Source organism: Sciurus carolinensis, chromosome 17 (genome assembly GCF_902686445.1).
Source record: "Sciurus carolinensis chromosome 17, mSciCar1.2, whole genome shotgun sequence".
Lineage (NCBI taxonomy): Eukaryota > Metazoa > Chordata > Mammalia > Rodentia > Sciuridae > Sciurus > Sciurus carolinensis.
Window position 1 is genome coordinate 56,540,612 of NC_062229.1, and position 23,731 is coordinate 56,564,342.

The following is a 23,731-nucleotide window of genomic DNA, read 5'->3' on the forward strand; positions in this document are numbered from 1 at the left end:
CCATTGAGAAGATTAATTTAGTCAGTGCATGGTGCACTTGCTATGTGCCCCGAGCTGGGCTGAGTGCTTTGTAGGATAATCTCACTTAGGCCTCATTAGTCCTTGATGAAGAGATTATTAGTCCTGACAGCAGAGCAGACCCCAGCAGGTCTGTAACAGGCAACATGGCGCACCTTGTCAGGGTTGATGTGCTCGATGAGGCGCTCCAAAGCTGGCATCCAGCTTGGTGCCAGGTGGCAGTTCTGGAAGAAGACCCACTTGCCCCTCTCTATGGAGTTGCGCATCATGGCTTCTGCCCGAGGGCCCTGTGGGGCACAGGAGCATTGAGTGGTGGGGGGAAGCTGCCCCACCGGCTCACTCACCTCCTCCCTGTCTAGCCCTCACCTGCCCCTGGCCCAGGGAGATGGCAGAGAGCTTTTTGGAGAACTTCATCTCTTCAGCAAACTTGTAGAGGTCAGCAGCAGGGTCTGTGCCAGGTGACAGCACAAAGATAAGAGGTGTGGTAGAGTTGGAGTCTTTGAACACCAATGACAGGTTGGCCGTCTGCAAGGACAGGGAGAGATGCTAGGACCAGCTGGGGCTGATGAGAGACAGGGCCAGGACAAGGAAAGGGGGTTCCTGGGGCTCCTGGAGAGGTCCCGAAGGGCTTCCCAGTGGGACCTGGAACCTCCCAGATTCTTTGGGGGATGGGCAGGAGTCCTGACCTGACCAAGGCTGCAAGGGAGTGTATCTAGGTGCAACCAGGGCCTTGAGACCTAGGGTGCCAGCTCTGCCTGGGTACCAGCACTTGCCTGAGGCTCAATGAATCGTGGTTCCAGGTTGGTGGCCACAAAGTCCTGCATGGCATTGGTAACCTTGTCCCCACGCAGGCAGCGAAGGACCAGCAGCTTCTGGAACTGGTCCAGGAACTGGTCCCAGATACCAGGCAAGGGCTGTCTGCAACAGTGCCCACATCTCCCTGAAAGCCAGCCTGTGGGAAACCTCTGACCCCAGGAAAGCCTCTGCCAGCTGGACAGCAGGGGAGAGTAGGGTGTCCCAGGAATACGGGATTGTGGGGGCATAGAAGAGATGTGGTCACAGCTGCATGGCAATCCTGGTTGGTCCCTTGGAGAAGGTTCCTGGGCAGGTTCTAGGGGTCTTATCTCTACCCTGTTCCCACCCTGCCATGCTGTGGGATCTGCTCACCGATGGGGTTCCAGGCTGTCAAAGATGGCTTGAAATTCTGAGAGGTGCTTCGTGAAGTCAGAAGGGAAGGCAGAAAATGTGGGAAGATTCGAGAGTGCCAGGATATCTCGCCAGGCCCGGTCCGACAGCCAGTCTGGTGCAGGGTTCTCAGTCATGCTCTGGATGGAACCCCCCGACAGGAGGTAGCGCCACTCACCCTAGCAGGAGACAGGGTGTGTTGGTGCCTAGGTTCTGTGCCTGGCTCCTTCCTGCCTCTGGGCACTTACCTAGTGAAACTGAGTCAACCTTCAGAGTGTTGGTCAAACAGGTCTGAGTTAGTGTCCCTGCTCTGCCTTTTGCTGGTTGGTCAAACAGGTGGGGGAGGCTCAGGACAGTCTGTTCCTGGGGACAGTCTTTGTGCTCACCAGCATATTTGAGGCTCTGAGGACTGTGCTCACAACACTGGTTGGGTCTCAGTTAACCCAGGGTCTCCTGTTGTGTTTGGCCAAGGAACTGTGTTGTCTTGGGCCTCTGTCCCTCCCTCAGCATTTTCTGTGCTTCTGTGCTGACTTTCCCTCTCTAGCCACCGAGTTCTCTCGGATCCACAAAAGGGCAGCCCCTCAGGCAGTCAGTCCACCCCGCCATCTCCCTGTTTCTGCACCTGGTTGATCTTGCCCTCATTCATCATGATGCGGACGCACAGCAGGAAAGCAAACATCAGCTTGTGCTTCTCAAAGAGGCTGCGGCAGACGTTGCTGTAGAGGCTATAGGTCAGGTAGCGGTTGATGTTGCTGATGCGCTTCTTCAGGTTTTCTGCAGGGCGGAGAGGTGATGGCAGAGTGTGGGGAGGCAGGAGAGGAAGGAAGATCCTAGGGTCCAACTCAGTCTAGCCAGTCACTCAACAGCCATCGGGACTGTCTGGGCATCTCTTTTGGCAGCTGGTGTTCCCAATAAAGGAGATCAGAGGAGGATCGGGAGTAGTGGGTGTGTACTTAGGTACCGTGAGTCTGATGGGAGACATGTGCCTGTGATTCTGGGTGTGAGTTTACTTGTGTGCCCCACAGTGGAAATGCATGGCACACATGTCCTGTCTGTGTCAGGGTGGGCCCGTTGTGCTGTGTCCCAGGGTTACCTGCCCTCTCTGAGTTGGCAATGCCTGAGAGGAATATATTGAGGAACCACTCAAGGGAGTACTGGTACATGGGGTCCACATTGGCCAGGTCGGACACACAGAAGAAGAGGATCTGCGTGCGGACTGCCACGGGTATGTATTCCATGCGCGTGAGGTCAATGTCCTTCTCTGTCTGCTCTGCAATCCTGACCTTGGCCTGGGGGTGCAGAGGGAGGGGTGTCAGGCTCAGGTAGGCTGGCAAAGAGCAAAAGACAGAGGTGGATGGGGGTGAGGGGTCAGGCAGGTAGGAAGAGGCAGGCGGGTGGGAGGCAGTGGACCACCTGGATCTCTGCAGCCTTCATCTTGGAAGCCTCCAGCACTTTGATGAGCTCCATGTCATCCACGGGGTTGCCCTCAGAGGAGCTGAGCCGGTACAGAATCTGGTCTTCAATGTCCTTCAGCTCCTGACGCATCTTGGCATTACTGATAATCAGCTGATTCTTGGCCTCCTCTAAGTCGGGTCGCTCCTCAGCCACTACCTGGCCCAGTAGCTGGTCCTCTAGGCCACTGCCAGGGGCAGGAGAAATCTTGTTTGTAATACCTGGTGAGCCCCAGAGGGCTAGTTTTGAGCCTGCTTGTTTATTGACTTGTGATCCTGGAACTCCAAGAGCCCAGTGTCCTTTGCCAGTGTCAACCTGGGAGGCCTGGCCTCCATCCCAGGCTGCAGGACTAGTGTAGAACCTGTCTTCAGAGCAAGTGAGACCTCAGGTGGCAGCCTGGAATCACAGCAGGGGCTGACCAATTCATGTTGGGGTTTCAGAATGATTCTTCCTTAGCAGGAGGGGACTGTGGGTGACCAACATGAACAGACTTCAAGGTGTTTTCACCCCCTGGCTTGAGGAGATGTTCACAGTGTTCACAGTGGCCACTGAAATGGAGACTTTAGCACAGGAGTCTCATAGGTAGAAACTTCGACAGGTATGAGGCCCAGAAGCTTTGGAATGCCAGATTGATTGAGAAGAAGCTGGTGGGGTCCTTGAGTGTGAAAAGACCCCCGTGGAGTCCCAGTCTGGGGGGGTAGCCAAGGAGCAGCTGAGGAGGAGGAGGCAGAGCAGTTGCTGGGAGATTCCCAGGTGGGGCTTACCTGGGTGACAGGGTGAAGTTGATGAGGGTGAGTTTAGTGGAGATCTCGGGCGTGTAGTGTGGGTTGGGCAGCTTGGTGGTGATGTACATCCTGAAGTCCTCATGGTAGGGGATCACTGTGTCCCCCAGCTTCATCACTATGTTCCCCTGCTGCTTGTATGTCTGTGGACGGGCAGGTGCATGGGGCCTGAGCTTCACCAGCATGGCATGGACAGTTCCCTGTCCAGGCCTGTAGCCCATGGCCTCCTCCCCTGACTGGCTCACCTGCTTGAGCAGCACGGGCTCTAGGGCTGGGTCCAGTTCCTCGCCCACGTTCTCCAGAAGGCACGGCTTGCCAAAGCGGATGGCATTCTCCATGCTGCGCAGGAAGTCGCGGTCGCTCAGCTTGAACACATCCAGCCCATTTTCCTTCTCCTGTGGGGAGAGGGGGCAGATAGGGACTGTGGGCGCTGAGCATCAGTTTGAGACACAGCTGTCCCTCCACATGCTCAGTCCAGCCAGGGTGGGATGGCACCCTTGGTTGGTGGGCTTACCATGTTCTTGATCCATTTGTTGGCCTGGCTCTGGGGGTCAATAAAGTGGGTCCAGCGCTGGGAGAACTGGTTGATGACTCCGTTCTCCACTGATAAAGTGTCATTTGGGAGACCAGCGATCTGTGGGGGGCCCAGTACCAGACTGAGTCAGGGCTGTCCTACAAGCAGGGTCACCTGGCTCCCAACCTCAGGCTTTGGTTATGGATTTCTTTCTCCTTATTACAGCCCTTGGATGTGTGGGGCAGGTGAAGTGTGGCAAGGTTTCAGTCAGTCCCCAGAGCCCCTGCCTCTTCCCTGCTCCTGGGCTGGCTCCTGCTGCCCTCTTCCCCTGGGCCTTTCTGTCCTCATATCCACAGAGTCCTTGCTCAGTGATACCACCTTCATCAAGCCCACACCCACTGACCATCCTGGCAGTTGCCCGAACTTGGCCTCCGCCCATAGCTTTTCTGTTCTCTCCCTTTACCAACTACCCTCTCCCGCTTCAGGGTTTACCTCAGACATGACTTCTTTTTGGAAACCTTTCTTAAACCTTCTGCTGGACACTGTTCCTCCACTCCACCCCTGACTTTTTTTTTTTTTTTTGGTACTGGGGATTGAACACAGGGTGCTTAACCACTGAGCCCCATCCCAGCCCTTTTTTTGTATTTTATTTAGAGACAGGGTCTCACTGAGTTGCTTAGCCTTGCTAAGTTGCTGAGGTTGACTTTGAACTCACCATCCTCCTGCCTCAGCCTCCCAAGTTGCTGGTATGTGCTCCACTGTGCCTGAACACCTAACCGCACCAAAAGTCCCCCTCAAAACCTCTCCTCACATTTAGCCAGCATCTGTGTCCCACAGCCTAGTTTTCTCTTTTTCTCCTCCTCACCACCCTCTTGCCAGACCTGGGAAGGTTCTGGAGAGGCCCCTCTGAGCCAGACTCTGGAAAAGAGGGTGAGTGAGTGAGGCATAAGATTCCTGCCCTGCAGCCCAGTCAGGTCTCTCCTGTCCCTTGGGGTCAGTACCTGCCATGAGCGGATCTTCACAGGGTTCCCCAGTGTCCCGATCAGTGAGGTCTCAGCGGTGTGCGGGACATCGTGGTTTGTGAGCTGCTGGACCCACTGGTCATAGAGTGCCGTGCGGTATTGGCCCTGGGGAGATGCCAGACTCAGGACCGCTACATCAGACAGCCATGGGACCCTCCTCACCTCCTGCTACACCACAGCTCTGCACCCAGTTCAGAGCTCAGATGTGGAGCCAGATGTTGCATTCTGGTCCCACTTCAGGCAACTTGTGGACTCCACAAACCTTAGTCCTTCATTTCTGAAACAGGGGTAACACTCACCCCACCCGCCTGTACAAGCAGCCGTGTGGATTAAATGGGACACAGGATGAAGCATTTAGGGCGGAGCGTGGCACACACAGTTGCACGTGTGAGCTCTCACGTTCCCTCTAAGGCCAGCCCCATGAGGGTGGCTGTTCTGTGCAGTGATGTGTCCCCAGAAGCTGGCTCAGAGGACTTGCCTGATGCCTGCTGAATGAGGGAGGGAGGGGAGAGCCACCCTGCAGGCTGCCCTCATGGAGGTGAGACCGGAAAGGAGGGTCTCTTTGGGGGTGAGGCTGGTCAGAGGCAGAGCCGGGAGGCTCCTTACTGTAAAAGGGCCCAGGTAGGCCACGAAGCCGGCGGCCGCCATCATGTCACCAGAGATGTTGTCAAGCATGTTATCCAGGTTCTCCACCGTCTCCTGCCAGCGCACTCTCTCATCTGACAGTCCGTTGATGAGCTGCAGAGGCAGCACCACGGGGAGGCTCCAGGATGCTGGGATGGGGGTTGGGGCCAGCCCTGTCCCCTGCCACTCCTGAGGTTGCTAAGAGAACCCAGTACCCCCTGGCCCAGGCCCTCTGGCCCCTGTCGGGAGGCACATGCCTTGTCAGCGCGGCTCAGCCGCTGCTCGCACTGATCACACTTCAGTTCCAGCTCCTCCTTCTTGGCAATGCATTCCCGGTACTTGGCCTGCAAGGTGGCGATGCCATCCTCCACCTCGCGCAGGCGCTGCTTCGCCTCCTCCAGGATCCTCTGTGTCACCTCCAGGTCGTCCTGGGCCTCCCGCAGAGCTTGCTGCAGGCAGAGGGTGCAGGGTCAGCTTGCCAGCAAACCCCCCGGGAGGGGAGCCAGTCCCGCACCGGCTCTACTTGGTCCTCACCCGCTTGGGCTCCACGGCCTTGGCCACGAAGTGGTACTTGTGCATGGCACGCACCCACTGGCAGATAGAGGTGCAGGCCTTGGATACCTTGGCAATGGCAGCTGGCTGGAACTCCTCATTGTCAATATATGGCTGGATGGCTTTGATCACCATGTCCCCAATATTATCCTGGGATGGGAATCATGGCCTCAGAGAGCTGCTTGGTAGCAGGGGAGGGGCTCTGCTGGGACATACAGATCCTGCTTCTGTTTCTTATGCCCTGTGTGGTACAGTGCCCTTCTTAAAGGGAAAACAGCCCAGAAAGGCTGGCCAAAAAAGAAATGTTAGAATTTCACATACATTCTTCAGATGCCTCAAGGTCTGACCCCATTTAAAAACAAATTGAAAGACAAACTGTTTCATGAGGACAAGAGCATCAGCAGCTATGGAGAAGTGGAAGGGGGTCTAATGCCCAACCAGGCCCCAGGAGCTTCCGCACCCTGGGCTCTTGTCCCACTTGCGGAGAGGCCAACCCTGGTAGTTCACCATGGACCCAGGAAGCTGCATTGCTAAGGAACTCCCAGAGGTCTGAGCTTGGGTGGGTCCGGGGGAGTCTGGACACTGGCCCCAAGATCCCCTGGCTGGGCACTTCTTTCAGAGAGGCTTAATCAGTCCTGTGGGTCCCTCTGGTTTTCCGTCTGATGGAAGAGGAGGAGGAGGAATGGTGTAGCCCAAGAGGGGTCCAGTGGCTGCTGAGATGGGCCACTGTCTCCATTCTCTGAGCTCAGTGTGGGAGATGCCTGGCCCTTGATCCTGGCACCTGGTGGTGGGAGGTGGCCCATGTGATGGGCAGCTGCCCTCGAGCAGTTTCTGGGCTGGAGAGAGCCCTTCTAAAGGGGGCTGCAGTCTCCACACTGATCTAACTGTGGCACAGTCCCTGAGAGAGCACATACACATGGATACTGAGAGCCCCATGGGGATTGACAGAGAAATCCAGAGACACAGAAGGGAAGTTGAACCTTAGATGCTGCAGCTTGGGGAGAGAGTTGATTATAGAACAGATGGTGAAGGTCTTGGCCCAAGCCATGGGGATCCAGGAAGGAAAGAGCATGAAAGGGAATCTCTAGGCTGTGGAGTCTTGGGGTGACTGTGGGTGGCATCCTATGGGCCCCGGAAGCCTGCCCTGGTCTCAGTTTCCTCAATGCCCATCTGTTGGTGGGTTTGCCAGCCATCCTACCAGACAGAGAGCTCTTCAGGGCAGACTTGATGCCCCCATGATCCCACTTGGCATGTGACCCATAGGGTGCTGCTGGTGGCGAGGAGGGGAGCAGGCAGAGAGAGACAGACTCCCCATGAGTGTCCCGGCTCTGTTGGGTCCTGTCCTCACCCCCTTGGTGGCCCAGGTGCCTGGCATGTTCACCTTGTCATACTTGAAGAGGCTCTCCAGGAAGCGGCCCTGGGTCCTGCAGAAGCCCCTTGCCTGGCTCCCAGTAGTCATCCACTTTGGTGCCTGGCTTCTCTCCAGGCACCTTCTTGGGTTTGATACCCTTCATGATGCACACAGCTTCTATGACCAGTTTCACACCCGGGGGTGGCCGCTGCATGGCACGCACCTGTGGGTCAAACCATGAGGTGGGGAAGGCGGAGGTCCAATTATTGAGTGAATTCCCTAGACAGGAACTCCGCCAGACAGGGATGGTCCCTGCCAAACAAGTCCCTACTATCACAGGGCCAAAGGCATGCCAAAAGATTCTCTGAGGTCAGATTCAAGCCTGTGGCTCCCTGGGGGCTGGCAAAAGGTGGGCAGGCCAGGAAGCTAGGGTCTAGTCCTAGTTCTGCTCTCACCTCCTGTACATGGCCTTCAAGAGATGTGTAGAGGGAGGGCCTGGAAACACCACTGGACCCAAGAGGACACCGGAGAGGAATATAAGAGTGAATGCCAGCTGGGAGAGGTGGTGCATGCCTGTAATCCCAGCTGAGGGTAGGATGTGAGAGGCTGGGAGGTTGAGGCAGGAGGATCACAAGTTCAAGGCCAGCCTCAGTAAGTTAGCAAGGCCCTTAGCAACTCAGTGAGATTCTGTCGCTAAATAAAATATAAAAAGGGACTGGGAAAAAAAATAAAAAAACAAGTAAGTGCCAGGTGGCACCTAGATGCCCACCTCAGTCACATCACTCTTGTTGAGGTTGCGCAGACTGGCCAGGGCTGCATCAAGGGCTGGCAGTGCCTCATCCAGATCCTTCTGAGCATCATCGGCAATAGCTTGTGCCTTTCTGGCCTTCTCATTGGCCTTTGTCTCCTCTGCCTGCACTGATTTCCGGGTCTCTTCGGCAATGGTTGTATCCACCTGGGGATGGGAGACAGGGAGAACCCAGCTAGTGGCCAGTGACAGGGAGCGAGCATGCTCTCCTCGCTTTTCTCTCCTCTGTATCTTGGTCTTCCTAGAAGTAAGGAATGAGGATTGGGGTGTTCTATTCTCCAAGGGCCTTCCCAGTTGTGACAGGTATAGAGATCTGGGAAGGCCAGCTGGCCCTTCCAGATCCTGAATTCTCACCATGGGCTTGGCTGGGGCTGCAGGCCAGCTTTGAGCATACCTGGCCCCAACGGGGTCCCTTCATGAATAACAAAGAAAAGCACTCCTCCCACCTTTTTTTCCTGGAAACTTTTGTAGTATCCTGACTTTGTAGAGCAGGACCTTGGCTACTGCCAGAAAATGGTCATACTGAATGTACAAATTTGATGATGTTTACTGGGAAGATGGGGCCCTTCAAAGGTAGGCCCCCATGCTGTACAGAATCTACCTATCTTCCAGTGGCATCCCTGCCACTCAGTTTGCATTCTGATTATTGGTGTTCTTTGGATTCATCTGCCTTGCTCTTTACCCATCCCCTGCCCAATCCACTTGCCAAATAAATGGGTAACTGCTGAATAGGGAAACTGAGGCATACAAAGACTATATGCCTCCAGGAAGTCAGGTAGCTAGTGATCTGGTGATTGCTTTGAAAATGCTGAGCATCCTCAGAAAGAGCCAGACATCGGGGAGGCGGATCCAGGAGCCCCCCCAACCTTGATCTGCTCCATAGTGAGCACGGTGTCCCTGGCAGCTTCCTCCAGCAGGGGGCGCATAACCTCCAGCTCCTCCTGCATCTTGGCCACGTCCTCAGAAGTCCGTAGTAACTGCAGGGTGGAGAGAACAGAGGGTAAAAGAGGCATAACAGGGATGAGAGAGAGAGAGAGAGAGAGAGAGAGAGAGAGAGAGAGAGAGAGCCAGGCCTGGAGGATTCTGGGGACGGAGCCCTGCTGGGCCACTCCCATTCCTGAGAGGGAGATCATAGCAATTTCAAAGGTTCCCAGGTTGCTCAGTGGACCCCAAAGTAATGTGCCCAGTCCCCTGAGAATTTGTGGGGTAACCTGCTTTTAGCCTTATCTTTGACTGATAACTTTTATTCTTTCATCGAGGGAAGGAGCCACCTGTTTAAACACTGGAGGCTGCAGTTTCAAATGCTGGGTCACCCTGGCAAACACCCAGCAGGCAGAACTACAGGCAGCTAGCCACTGTCTTCAGGCTCCCCCAAACCCACCTTGTCAAGGCCACTCTTCATGCGGTTTTTGGCAGTTTTCAGCTCCTGTTTCTTCTGCCCAATGAGGATGGAGAAAATATTGAGCAGCTCCAAATAGCTCTTGGGGGTCACGTAATTGTGGCGGGCCAGCTCTGCCAGGTACTCGACACACTTCGCGGCCACTGACTGGTGGATGTACACGCAAACCTGAATCTGCATGGGGGAGAAAGATGGTGCACTGGGTACCCACAAAGTTACTACAGCCTGGGCCCAAGGAGGAGGCCATGACACCATTGCACCTCCATACCTCACACTCAGTCTTTCCCAAGATCCTTATGACCTCCAACTCACGGTCACCTCTTATGCAGATGAAACCTCGAGGCCTAGAGTTATCTTTGAATACAGACCCAGGTATCTCCAAGCTGAGGCCCAGCGCCCTTGTAACAGTTCCCATGACCTGCCTCTCAACTGAGAGCCCTGTGGTGTGTCCTCTCTAAGGTTGGAACTATGGGAAAAGAAGGTGCAAGGCCCGACCATAGCTGGGCAGGGAAATGTTGGATTTGACTTAGATCTTGGTCCTCAGAAGGCCATCACTCTTCCAGGTTCTGCCCATCAAATCTGGTTGTTATGTTTTTGGATGTGAGATGTCCCTCAAAACATCTCATATTAGCCAGGTGTGGTAGCACATGTCTGTAATTCCAGCAACTTGGGAGACTGAGGCAGGAGAATCACAAGTTTGAGGTCAGCCTCAGCAACTTAGCAAGGCCCTATGCAACTTAGAAAGACCCTGTCTCAAAATAAAAGTAAAAAGGGCTGGGGATGTGGCTCAGTGGTTAAACACCCCTAGGGGTTCAATCTCCAGTACCAAAAATAAATAAACAAAGTTTGCGTTAGACAATGCAGGAATGTTGTGAGGTAAGTGATTAGATTATGAGAGAGTTATGACCCCACTGGTGGATTAATCCATTTGAGGGATCAGTTATTTGAAAGGATACTGTACTGGGTGATAACTGCAGATGGTAAGGCATGTTAGAGGATGTAGGTTACTGGGGTTTATACTTTGTCCCTGGTACCTAGCTTTCTGTGCTTCCTGGCTGCCCTGAGCTGACAGTTTTCTTCCACTATGCCCTTCTGCCATGATGTTCTGCTTCACTTTGCACCCAGAGCAATGGAATTGGTTGACCATGGACTGAACCTCTGAAACGGTAAGCCCCAAATAAACTTTTTGTATTTTAAGTTGTTCCTGTCAGGTATTTTGGTCACAGTGATGCAAAGCTGATGACCACACTAGCCCATCCCCATCTGTGGTCTCTGGAGTTTTGTCAGGAGGCTTGGAAGAAAACCTGCCATGAAACCCTCAAGGAAGAAGGGAAACAGGAGCCATGTAACCCTACACCAAGCATCCTATATTACCCTGTGCCATTTCCCATTACAAATGAGGAAACTGAGGCTTAGGCAAAGTTGTCTGACCAAAGGCTTACTGTTAACGGTGGGCTCTTGATGCTCACCCAAGCCTCAGTGACCCTGAGTCTATGACCAAAATGAAACAGTTCTCCTTGAGAGCTTGCTCCTCACCAAGACACCTACCAGTCCTTCAATGATTTTGGCAGAAGATTCCAGTTCTGGGATCTCGTGCAGAAACTTGGTGGCCACAGATTCCAGGGCCTCTGCTGGCCACTCGTTAAACCAGTCAATGGTACAGCAGTTGACGAGGGAGGGGAACTGCCTCAGACGAGCTCGGAAGACCTCTCCAATGGGGCTGTGGACCCGGGATCAAAATGAGGCCCAGAGACCCTGACTTACACCCCCAGGAACCCAGGACAGCCCTGGGGCATGGCAGCTAGGACCTAATAGCATAGCAGCCTGGTTCCAATAGCATAATGACCAGACCCGGGCACATCTTATCTCAGACCTATACACCCAGGCCTTCAGCATCCCTGGAGCAGGTCCCGTCTCCCCAGACTTGGGGCCCCGGTGTGGCCTGACAACCGCTGCCTGTACCTCATGCACAGCACCATGTGGATGTTGCTGCGCACGCGCCCAGTGTAGGCAGCCATGAGGTTGGCCTTGGTGGGCTGCAGGCCCTGCTCCTGGATATAGGGCCTCATGGTGTTGACAATCTGGTCCTGCTCATCAAAGTTGTAGATGTTGGGAATGTCGCCTGAGTTCAGGACATTGTTGATGTCTTCCAGGAAGGACTCATTCTTGATCTGGGGAAAGATGAGGGACGGGGAGCTAAGCCTTTTATGATGGCCGCTGTGTGGTGATCTCCATGACCACAGTCTTGGCTGGACCTTTACAACAGCCCCTCCTATAGACTGTGCCACTAGGGTCCACAGAAGCCCAGGGTCGCTCAGTGATCTTGTAAGTCATAGCAGTGGACCTGCACCCACCCTGACCTGCTGCAGAGGCTCTGAGCATAACCACTGGGCTGTGACAGGATCCTGGATCCTGGGGGTGATGGCATTTTCCTGTTCACTTTCCAGCCTCTACACCCCAGTTTACTCACAGGCTTCAGGCAGAGACACCTTCCCTTTCCCAACTAACTCAGTGATTGACTAAGTGGGGTGCTGGAGTTGGGGCAGGGCTGGGAGCATAGGGGCCTTTGCCCAGGGTGGGGTACATTCTGGGGCTTGAGCCTAGGTCCCCAGGTCCAACCCTAACTGCCAGCCAGGTTTAAGTGCTGCACTATTTGTTCTGTGGCTTCAGAGCAACAACTACTCCTTAGCTCAGAGTCCTGGGGGAGGCCTCAAGCTCCAGAGGGAACAGCCTCCAAGAGAGAAGCCATGGGTCTCCAGCATTTTGGACACAAGTCCTTAAAGTGGGAAGCCATTGGCCAGTGAATGATGTGCCATGGCACCCTTGGAGAATGAGTAATGATCTATATTCCCCTTAGCTCTGAAAGGTTGGTTTGGCCCCACACTCCTACCCAGTCCAACTGTAGCCTCATCTGGTCCTGCCAGTTCCTCCCCACATCTGCTTTGACTGACAGTGAGCTCAGCCTGAAAGACTGACCAGGATGCCACACTGGGATAGCATTGTACCCAGCCCACCCTGAACCCTGCCCACTGCAGGTGGCACCTGAGTGTCTGAGAATAGGAAGGTGATAGGCAGGTTTTGCAGGCCAGCTTTGAGTAGGACCTTCTTGACATCTTCACGCCACTCCGACATGCCATAGTTCTTGGAGAGCTCAATCTGGAAGCATTCATACTCAGCCCTGGAGGCAGGAGTTTGGGTCAATGTGTGCCAAAGGCCTGGGACCAGGCATGGACCAGTAGTAAACACCCACACCTCATTGAGCTATCTGGAGTCTTGCTTCTATTCTGGGAGAACTTGCAGACTTTCCAGACCCTGAACCTACTCTCCTGCCTCTAGCCTTTTCTTCAAGTTGTTCTCTCAGCCTGGAGTACCCTTTCATCCTCCCGGCTCTGATATTGAGAAAAGGCCCATGGACATCTCCCCTAGGAAGCCCTCCAGGATGCCTGCAGCTATGCACACCCCCCCCCCCCCCCCCCCCCCCGCCCAGAGCACCACAGGGCACTGTTTCTGCCTCTTTTAGGGTTTAGGTCCAATTCCCAGTCCTTCCAGAGCCCATGGAAAGACAATCTTGGGGCTACCCCAAACTTTCCACCAACATGGAAAGGCTTTGATCAAACTGATTTTGCCACTGGTTACCCACTGCCCACCATGCCCAGGGCCCTCACATGTGTGAGGCAAGCCTCGTGAGGGAGCTGCGTCCACTGCCGCCCACGCCCAACAGGAGCGCGTTGCCCAGGGCCTGACGCAGAGTACGGCTGATGCGGCAGATGTGGCTCATGGCGTCCATGAAGAGGACCAGCTTCAGCTTGGCTGTGTTGATCTGGTTGTAGTCCTCCATGTACTCCTCGATCACCTGCATCATCTGAGGGCAGTCGGGGTGGAGGCGACGGGGCTGACTCTCCTTCATTGCAGGGTCTCCTCGTCTGCCCCCTCCCACTTTTCTCTGTCTCATCCAAGAAATACAGCGTGTTCCAACCACTCTGAGATCTGGTCAGCTATAGGTATTCCTCTATAGGCTTGACCCCAAGCTGATGCTGTGAACATTTCCAGGCACTGATGAACTGACTTAGGTCATTACTTGAAATGCTGAACAATCAATCCGCTATGTCGCTCCCATGTAGAAGTTAGTTCCGCCCCTAGTCAAGTTCCCTAAACTCTCATATAAACTCCATCACCCAGCCCCTTGTGGACATACTAGAACATTTCTTGTCATACAGTGAGTCATGAGGAAGCAGTAGCCAGCCCCCTCTGTATGTATGATAAAAACTTCAGATGAATCCCCTGGCACACAGTGCCATCTTTTTTTTTCTTCTTTTTTGAATCCCAAGCAGCTCTACCTTGGAATGGTTTGGGGAAGTCCCTTGTGGGAATTCCCTTGCCACTGCTTTGGCAGTGACTCCAGCCACAGGTTCAACTGGTTGGAACCCTGTGTGCTGAGGGCCTCATTGACAGGGAGCTCGCTGGCCCTGATCCTTCTGTGCATGGAAGGATGCTGGCCTGAAATTGGCCTGACCCACCACATGCATCATCCAAGCCTCAGGGTCAGGGTCAGAGCCCTGTCTGTTCCTTCTGGTGGTCACCAGGTGGTACTTGCCCCAGGACCCTGGTGGGAGCACCAGGAGCTAGGAGAAGATGTGGGTGATAAAGAGTCCTTAGGAGGCCCTCTTTAGCTATGCAGCTCGGAGCCCACTGATACAGGCCCCAACTCTGTCTCCCTGGGGTCCTGACTGAACACTGTGGCTGCAGAGCCCCTGCTTCCACTTTAGGGGAGGGAATGGCAACACCTCAGGTGTGCCTGGCATGTCCCTGTTTACAAGTCCTGTCTCAGTTGAACCATAGGCTCATTCTCAGATGTGGACTGGGAAACATGGCCTCATGTCAAGAGCTGGCCTGACTTCCCTGGCCTTCGGGTCTGGTGTGGTGGTCTGTTAGTGGTGACCACAGAGGGCCTGGGTCCCCGGGGGGGCAGACTGAAAGGGACTCACCGGGGGTAAGGCACCAGCCTGGATTGCCTTACCTTTTGCTCGCTGGTGATGAGTTCATAGGATTTCACATCTGAGCCCGGTGACATGAAGTCCCCGTAAAGAATGGGCTGGAAGGGGCAGACCTTTTCGAAGGCTACCTCCCACTTCTCCATGTGGCCTTTCAGGAGCTTGTCGAACCAGTTGCGATCCTCCTCGTTCACCAGGCGATCGCGGAACACGCGACAGTTCTCGTGGTACCACAGCCGCAGCAGTTGCACTTTGTCCTGTGGGCACCCTGGCATCAGTTGCCAGCCCTTGGCCCCAGGGGTCTTGGCCATCTTGAAGCACCGGGGAGGGGTAGGAACCACAGCTCCTAGGCCCCTGACCTGGGTCCTGCTCCCACCACAACCCAACCAGAGTCGCACTCAGGGACTGCCAGAAGGTGTTATCTGTTGACCGATGGAGAACAGAGGAGCTGCACAGTGCTGCCCAGGCCTCTCTGCCCCCAGCTCCAGGCCCAGTTGGCCAAGTGCCTGATGGGCACCCAGCTCCATCAGCTTCAAAGTTATCACTTCCCCTCTTTTAGCTCTCCAGACCTCAAGTCCAGGAAAGAGGCCTGGTTCTCCTTGCACCTTCTGACACCCCACACCTAACCACTCAACAAACCCTGAAAATCTTCAAATCTTCCTCTCTTTACATCTCGGTTTTGCTGCCACTTCCATCCCAGCATCCCTGCCTCTCCCAGGACAACTGGACCACCTTCAGCAAGTACTCAGTCTCTTCTCTTGACTCCTTTGGCTATATGCTCAGTAGGGCCAGGGTTGGCTTCTGTCCCGTCCACCCTAGCCGTCCAGTCAGTAGTTCCGCATGATTCCCCACCACCCTCCGGATGAAATCTGAGCTCCATGCTGGAACCCCACAGCCTTCAGTCTGGCCCCGTTGCAGCCCAGAGCACCTGATTCCCCGCTCACTGCTGCACTTCCTGCTCCTTCTATCTGCGGGGGAGGGGTCTTTGGTTTTGAAGGTACCCCGTTCACTCCCAGAAAGTCTCACACACAAGTCCTCTCTTACTTGCCCTGGCTCCCTCTTCTGTGTGACCAATAGCAGGCCATTCCAGGCACAAGTTTGACCTACAAATAGTGCTCAGCTGCACAAAGGCCAAGTTAGTAGGGGCCTGGCACCTTCATGAGGGTCAAGCTAGATCAGGACAGGGGAGCATTTGGGCAGTATGGGGGACCAGGAGGATGATGAGGGCTGTGGGTGCTGGGGAGAGATCCTGCCAGATCCTTACCTCGACCTTGACTGGGTCAGCCATGAGCACGCCCTGGAAGACCTTGGAGAGATCCCTCAGGTTGAAGGTATAGTGGGACTTGGCTGGAGTGGGCAGCAGCTGGGAGGTGATGGTGGCATATACCATGATGGTGGCTTCCACCAGGGAATCCTTGAAGGTGGCAAGGTGGGGGGCCCCAGCTGTGGGGATGGAGAGTGGCCTGGGTCACATGGGCTCCCCATGCAGCCTCTGCAGATCTTAACCTCCCTGCCTTTGTTTATGCCGAGTTCACCCCTCAGTGGCCCCTCTCCTGGCCTGCAGGCTTGGTTTCCATTCACCCCTTGGCCTCATCTTTGTTGCTTCCTCCTCTGCAAGGACTTCCCGCTGTTCCTACCTCAGAGTGAGAAATCTCCCACTCTGTGCTTCCCTCAATACTGACATAGCCTGCCACGCATCCTGGCACTCAGATGCATTCACAATATTGCTGGTACTACTGGGGTCAGTACTGGGGCCCTGCTGCCTTGTCCTGTGAGCCTGTGCCCAGACATGCACATACCAGGCCTGGGTCACATGTGGGAAGGGGTCATTTGGTCTGCACAGATTTCAGGCATGCTGAATGGTAGGCATGGCATGGGGAGACCTGGAGCTCAATCCTGACCTTCAGGTCTCACCAACCCCCTCAGAGCTGCTGCCACCTCATACTTCCAGGTCACCACTAATAGACCCTTTTGCTTGTTCTTTGAAAATTATCCAATTCTTCGCTAGGAACCAAAATTCTGTCAGTGGGACCTCAGGGTTAGAGGAAGTTCCCAGAATTGGAAAAAAAGAGAGCAGGGGCGGGAGAGGGGCTCATTCTTGAACACAGACACCGTTCTAGGTGCTGGGTACTCCTTACCTTCACCAAGCCGACATTCTCATTGGGGAGATGGACAATGAGCAGGTCACAATGACCATGTGACAAGTACTAAAGATGGACTTGCAGCAGGAGAGAGGTTTGGGGAGTGCCAGGGTTTGGCTTTAGGGCACATTCCAGAAGTGCTGGGGGAGGGCTTATTGAGGGGGACATCCAAGGTGAGACCAAAGATGCAAGAGGCAAGTGGGCATTTATCTGGACAGCAAGGGCAAGGGCCTGGCGGTGAGAACATGCCTGGGGTGTTGAGGACCAGCAAGGAGGGACCGAGTGGGAGAGATGAGATCAGAGAGGCCGTGACGGGTGAACTGGGGTCGGCTTTGTCAGCTGCTTTTGGGACTTTGGTTGTTGCCTGGATGAGACCCTTGTGCAAAGGAGGAATGTGTCCCTCTGACTCTAAGTGGAGGATGGAGTGTAGGTAGATGAAGACAGAAGCAAGGAGACCAGAGGAGGGACTGCGGCATTGGTGGGGTGACCGAGGACGAGGAGTGGTGAGCCGTGGTCAACCTGCGACAGATTCTGCAGGGTGTCCTGACACATTAGATGAGGTATGAGAGGAAGAGGGGAAGAGAGGGGTCCTGGGTGACGCCAAGGCTCTTGTCTTGAACACCTGGAAGGTGAGAGGGGAAAGGGGCTGGAAAGGGGGGCATCCAGGACTTTGGGTTTGGACAGGTTCAGACTGAGATGTGGAGTCAGGGGCTCAGAGGACAGAGGTCTGGGCTGAGGACTTGAACTTGGATATCTTTTAGGGGCTGGGGCTGTAGCTCAGTGGTGGAATGCTTGCCTTGCACATGTGAGGAACTGGGTTCCATCCTCAGCACCACATAAAAATAAATAAAGATAGTGTGTCCATATACAACTAAAAAAAATTCTTAAAAAAAAAAGATGACTTTTATCACCAGAGGCAGGATGAGATTGAGGATAGCGTAGTTAGAGGAAGAAGAGGCTGGGTAGCAAAGTCCTGTCACCAAGAAGGGACCCAGGGAGGAAGAAGGGGGAAGCTATAGGAAGAAGGGTCCAACTAAGGGACAACACTGCTGACACCCAGGGAAGATGAGGACCTATAGCTGACCACTGGTATGGCCACACAAGGCCACTGGTGACAAGAACACTCTCAGGATGAGTGACAGTGGCTTGTGGAAGGGGGTGGGGGAGGGCTGGTGCCAGCAGGAAGAGCGTTGTTGAGGAGTTCTGCTGTCAAGGTGAGCAGAGAAGCGGCCGGGGACCAGGGTGGGAGGGAAGGAAGCAGGCCGAGGGAGGTTGTTTTGGGTTTGGTTCAGATGAGAGAACTGGGACACATTCGCATGCTGATGGAATGCCCGGTGGAGCAGAGGATGCTGGTGCTGGACGAGGGATGGATCCCATCCTCCAGTAGGCCCAAGAGGAGAGCCTGGCTTCTGTGAAAGCAGGAAGCCCACTCCTAAAGGGAGAAGGTGGGCCATGAGGGAGGTTGGATGCAGGTAAGCAGACGGGTGCGGAAGCCCAAAGAAGGAGCGTGGTGGCCTCTTTCAGTTGAGAGGAGGAGAGGGAAGAGGTGGCAATGCAGAGAAGACAGAGCCTGAGTGGCCAGTTGCCCTGCAGTGACAGATCTGAGTTGTGGGAGGCTGCTGCTTGAGGGATGACGGCCCCCAGTTCCAGACCACTTCCGGTTCTCCTGCTCCTGCCTGTACTTTGGAGAAGGCCAGCTCTCTTTTGTGCTCTGGCTGTTTACACAGTGTGTGTGTGTGTGTGTGTGTGTGTGTGTGGTGGGGCTGTTGGGCTTCTTTATTCATTCATTTGTCTTGCATTTACTTTATATCTACTATCAGATGGACACTAACCCAGGCCCTGAAGAACCAACTGGCCATAAGAAGGGACAAATAAGCCCGTGAAGGCAGCTGGCGCTAGTGCCAGTCTTTACTCTGGACTCCATATGAGCCTAAGGATGGTCCACTGTGGTCTCCACACACCTAACCAGAACCCAGGGATCACTCTGGAACCAGTGGCCCTGTCCCATCCATGCCCTCCCAGGGCCCTGCCCAGCCCACACTCACGCACAGGCTCTCTGTAACTTCTTTCTCCAAGGAGTCCATCTAGAGGATTGAGGGAAAGACGGAGGCCTTGGAGTTAGGTGGGTCTCTTGCTGTGTAGCCACTGTAGCCAGCTGTGTCCAGCTGAGGAGCTCCTAAAGTAGCCGCTAACCAACCCCAACTCCCAAACTGGGCATGCAGTTAAGTTCTAGTCCCTGAGGACATGGGAGTTCAGGCTGGATTTCCATCCTCAACTACCTGGTGCCATGCCAAATGAGTTCAATCATCAGAGTGTGTGCTGGGTGGGAGGTGGGCTGGCAGGGAAATAGCATCCTGGGGTGAACTTTTCCCCAAGCTCCAGGGAGGATCCCACTTTGTCCATGTCTTGGTGACTTTTCTTGATTACAAAAGTAACATCGTTTCACCTGAGTTTCTAGGCAAACGCTAATATATATGCGTATTTATGTAGGCGGATACATATATGTATGCATGTATCTATTGTATATTCAGCAATCACCATGAGCCAGTTTTCACGCCAGATGCACTATGTACCATGTCTTATTGAACGCTTATGACTTGAGTGACAGGTCCTAATATCAACATCCATTTTAAGATGAAGAAACTGAGGTTCAGAGAGGTCCATGAGCTTGTCAAAAGTAACAGCTGAATCAGGAGTACAGCTGGGGTTGTGGTTAGTGATTCAGCTACTTGGTCCTTTTCAGTGGCTGCCCAGCCATCCTTGGTGTGGCTTATCTGGGCTGGGTTTCTACCTTTGTTCACAGCCTCCCCTGTCCCCACCTTATACGCACCTATCCAACAGCCCAGGATGGTAGAGAAGATGCATTTCTTGCTGATCTCATCCATCTCAACGAAGGACAGGTAGTTGAAGTGACGTGTCAGCCTTGGGGTGATGGCATTCCTGCCGCCCCCAGGGGGGCCCATGGCACAGACAAAGTTGATGTCCACCAGGTTCTTGAAGGCTCCTGAGTAGGGGCAGGAAGTCAGGAAAGGCCCTACCCAGATCTGCATTATGATTTTTGTGGGCCTGCTTCCCCACAAAGAGTACATATATTAAAATTATGATTTACAACAGTATGGTATGAAGGACAAATGTGCTAATAATCATCAAAATTTTTCTTTGAACCAAAAATTCATTTTCCCTGATTTTGAGAGAAACTAGAATATTTTCACGGGCCCTTATGCCTACAGTAACCCTGCCCAGCAAATGTTAGCCTGTGCCCTGGACTGGGCTGACACGTACCGATGATCTTGCGGTCATACCAGCCTCCATGGTCCATCCACTGGCGCAGTAGCTCAATGGGCGGCTGGGCACCATATGTCTCCAGGGCTGGCATGTTCAGGTCATCGATGAAGAAGATGAAGTTGCGCCCGAGGGGTGGCCCGAATACACCCTTCCGCCTGCAGGAGGGACTGTGTGAGCCCAACACTCGTGGGCACCCAGTCCTCTGAGTATCCAGGGGGAGCAGGATGATACCTCACTAAATTTCGGCCTCCTCTAGACCATGCTAGACCTCATGACCAGCCCTGTTTTGTTCTGAGTGTCCTGGAGCATCCCAGACTGGCTGACCTCTGTGTGAGCTCTCTTAAGGGAGTCTTATTTCTCAGGCAGGTGGACAACAGGTATCTCTAAGACAGACCCATGGCCCTGCCCAGATGCCCAACCCAGGATGAGAACCCCACAAGGCTCCAGAGGAATCCTGATGGGAGTCTCTAGAGCAGTCTGCAAATGAATCAGTGTGGCTCAGGGGTGGGTGGTATTCCAGCCCCCCCATGAAAGGGTTCTGGAAAACCCAGGAACATAATTTGCATAATTTGATGGGGAGTCTCCTGGATGGTTCATCCAGGCTGGGGGACATCAGGGCCAAGGAAGGAAAAAGTAGTGGGTGTCGTGCCTCTTGTCCAGCTTGCTGTCGATGAGATCCTGAGTCTGGTTGGCTGAAGTGCGGGCTGAGAAGGTGAGGAAGTGGCTAATGTACTCCAATGGCAGGTTCTTGAGGAGCTTATCGGAGATGGTGAGTGTCTTCCCTGTGCCCGTTGGCCCAACACACAGCACCTGGCAGAGTGGGGATCGGGCGGGCAGAACACACACAGGGTGGGCACACAGGGGGAGCTGCTACCTTATCAGTGTGGGAGGCTAGCCCACCCTCCAACCTGGGCTTTGGGGCAGGCTGAGGCAGGGTATGGTGGGGGCGCTCACGGGCTTGTGGTTGATGAGCAGCTTGTCCAGCAGGAAGGACATCTGTATAGTGTCCATGGTGGGTACGATGATGTTGCAGTAGTTGGTGTCTGGTGCCATGGTAAATGGAACTGAGGAGTCTATCCACTTCACCCAGGCCACCTGGAACCACATCTGGCTCAGGCTGGGCCCAGATCCCTGCCCCACCCCACCTTTGGTTGTGGTCAAGGAAAAGAACGGCACCGCTGCACTTGGCAAGAGGGTCTGGGAGAGGGGCCACTTCTGACAGCAACAGGAATCCCCCTGTCCTGCTTTCTGCCTGAGGTGGGGGACTCCCAGCACAAACTACCAGAAAGGGGCTCTCTGGACACAGCTATGCAGGTGGGGACCCCTTGCATGCATTTGTCTAAGTGGGGGCTTCCCTACACACAGTTGCCTCTGATGGGGGGCACCCTAGGGACTGCCAATCCCTGGGTCTCTGCAAGAAGGAGATACGCTGGGAATTAACAACCCAGAATACAAAGGGACTTGCTATTTAGTTTTAGGCTAACCAAGGAATCTGGGGGCCAGAACCAAGGGTACTGGCATCAGCTGGGTACGGAGAGGCCACTTGGCTCAGTCTCCCCACCAATCCCACCTACATGAATCCCTTCACCAACAGCCCTTGACCTAGCTTGCCGACCTCCCTTAATGGGGGTCTCACTGTGGACAAACTGCTGTGTCCCCCTGGGAACAGATCACCATTCTGACCCAAATATGCCCTGTAAGCCCCCAGCAGAACCCTGCACAGGGACTCTCTATCCCCCTTGTCCTGGACTGGGGTCCTGGCTCTGGAGACTGACGGATAATATGAATGCAGACACTGAGGCAGGCCATGGAGTTTACCCTTGGACCCTTGGGGAGTTCAGTTCTTGAGAAAACGGGACTTTTTAAAAAATAGTTTAAATAATAGTTTTATGTGGTGCTGAGGCTCGAACCCAGTGCCTCACCTGTGCTAGGCAAGCGCTCTACCACTGAGCCAAAAATGGGACTTGTAAGTAGAACTGGGGTCCCCAGTCCTTGGGCTCAGCATTGGCACAGAGGAAGTGCCCATGGTCGGGAAGGGAGACCCATTGAGGTCTTCCAGCTCCAGGTTCAAGTCCAGCTCTGCTGCTGTCTAAGTCTGGGTGTGACTGTTCTGAGTCAATTTCCTTGTCTGGAAAAGCGAGCACAGCAACGAACACCCAGTAGGGCTCTGAGGACCCGTGAGGATGATGAAAATAAGCCCAGGTCTGAGACCTGGTGCCTGTCACCGTGGCTTCCTCTCTCTGGCCATTATTCCCATTGGGCCCGCTCCACCCGGCTCCCGGGCAGGTCTGCAGGCACCTGCTTGCCGTCCTCATCTTCGTCATCGTCGTCCTCTGCGCTGCTGATCCCCGCGTCCTCCAGCCTGTAGTCGTACACCAGCCCCTCTTCAGGGAAGAGCAGAGTCAGCTGCCGGGAACCAGGAAGAAAGCGCCTTGAGGCTCAGGAGGTGTGCCTGCTGCTGGCCCCCCAGGCTGGGGCCCGGGCACTTGCCGCCTCTCACCTTCTCTACCGCCATCTTGATCCGTAGCCAGTGGCTAAAGCTGTTACGGCTGTTGCTGTCCCCAGTGGCACCCACCGTCCAGACCAGGGAGAAGATGAACCAGGGCTCGATCAGTTCTGGGATGCGACTCAGTTTTTCAGGAGGAATCTTTTTGAGGCCCTGGGGATGGAGGGAACAGTGTTGGGCTAAGATAGAAACAGTACTGGAAGTACTGGAAGTAGGGTAGGGGTCTGTCATAGCTGCCTCTCTACAGCCCATTGGATATGGGTGGTGGCAGGGGTGGGTGGGTGGAGGTCCCATGACCTATGCTGAGCCAATCTGGTTTCTCTTCCAGGAAACTGGACTTGGGATTCAGGGCCCTCAGGTAACCCTGGGCAGGAAGAGCAGGGGGCAAGAGGGACCAGGCTTTTGACCCTGCTGTTCAGGACTGTACCTCTTTAGGTAAAAATGGCTTGAAGAAGCATTCGAGCAACTTGAGGAGGCTCAAAGTCAGGTTGCCATTGGTTGAGGTGATCACTTCCTTCACTGAGGACCGAACAAAGTCAATGGACTCCTGGAGGGAGTGAGTGCCCAGCTCTCATGGCTGGTGGCCACAGTGCCCTGCCACCCCACCTAGCCAGCCATACCCATAGCCTCACTAACCTCCAGGAATCTGACAAACAGACTCTTGAAATACTGCTCTTGGGGCTTCAGAATGGTAGGGAGCTTGTTTAGCCAGCACTCAACGAAGGGCATGAGCCCCAGGATGCTGGGCTCCAGGTACACCATGCCACAGCGGGACACAGTGGCTGGTGAGGCCACTGCCAGGTCCTGCACCTCGAACATCATGGTCATTGCCTGGTGTCAAGATCATCCATGTCAGTGCGCCAGCTGCCAGACCCTAGGGCCAGAGGAGGCTGCAGGACCATGGGGAGGGGCTGCCCATCCCACCAGAAGGATCTGTTGGCAGGCCATGGGGTGGGACAGGGCTGTGGTGGGGATCAAGAATGTGGCCCTCCTGGGATTCCTGAGGAGAAGCCACAGTTGGGATATTCCTGGGATTCTCTGGCCGGCCAGGTGTTCTCAGAATGACTCAAGAGCTCAGCTCAGCATACACAGCGAAGTGCT

General features: G+C 54.5%; 1 protein-coding gene across 1 annotated transcript in view; it reads right to left on the reverse strand.

Annotated features, from left to right (window-relative positions):
* Positions 1 to 23,731, reverse strand: part of Dnah1 (dynein axonemal heavy chain 1) — a 68,191-nt gene that overhangs the window by 4,032 nt on the left and 40,428 nt on the right. The window contains 34 exon segments of the mRNA XM_047531081.1: positions 174 to 305; positions 385 to 543; positions 792 to 936; positions 1,186 to 1,382; positions 1,826 to 1,977; positions 2,297 to 2,492; positions 2,617 to 2,842; positions 3,420 to 3,580; positions 3,683 to 3,832; positions 3,952 to 4,071; positions 4,953 to 5,078; positions 5,580 to 5,711; positions 5,855 to 6,046; positions 6,132 to 6,299; positions 7,531 to 7,566; positions 7,568 to 7,723; positions 8,270 to 8,455; positions 9,175 to 9,285; positions 9,690 to 9,881; positions 11,256 to 11,427; positions 11,670 to 11,878; positions 12,750 to 12,885; positions 13,373 to 13,569; positions 14,725 to 14,955; positions 15,963 to 16,141; positions 18,885 to 18,923; positions 19,670 to 19,843; positions 20,122 to 20,279; positions 20,774 to 20,934; positions 21,079 to 21,219; positions 22,423 to 22,530; positions 22,625 to 22,783; positions 23,058 to 23,177; positions 23,267 to 23,461. Of these exon segments, the coding sequence (XP_047387037.1) occupies positions 174 to 305; positions 385 to 543; positions 792 to 936; positions 1,186 to 1,382; positions 1,826 to 1,977; positions 2,297 to 2,492; positions 2,617 to 2,842; positions 3,420 to 3,580; positions 3,683 to 3,832; positions 3,952 to 4,071; positions 4,953 to 5,078; positions 5,580 to 5,711; positions 5,855 to 6,046; positions 6,132 to 6,299; positions 7,531 to 7,566; positions 7,568 to 7,723; positions 8,270 to 8,455; positions 9,175 to 9,285; positions 9,690 to 9,881; positions 11,256 to 11,427; positions 11,670 to 11,878; positions 12,750 to 12,885; positions 13,373 to 13,569; positions 14,725 to 14,955; positions 15,963 to 16,141; positions 18,885 to 18,923; positions 19,670 to 19,843; positions 20,122 to 20,279; positions 20,774 to 20,934; positions 21,079 to 21,219; positions 22,423 to 22,530; positions 22,625 to 22,783; positions 23,058 to 23,177; positions 23,267 to 23,461 (5,316 nt within the window).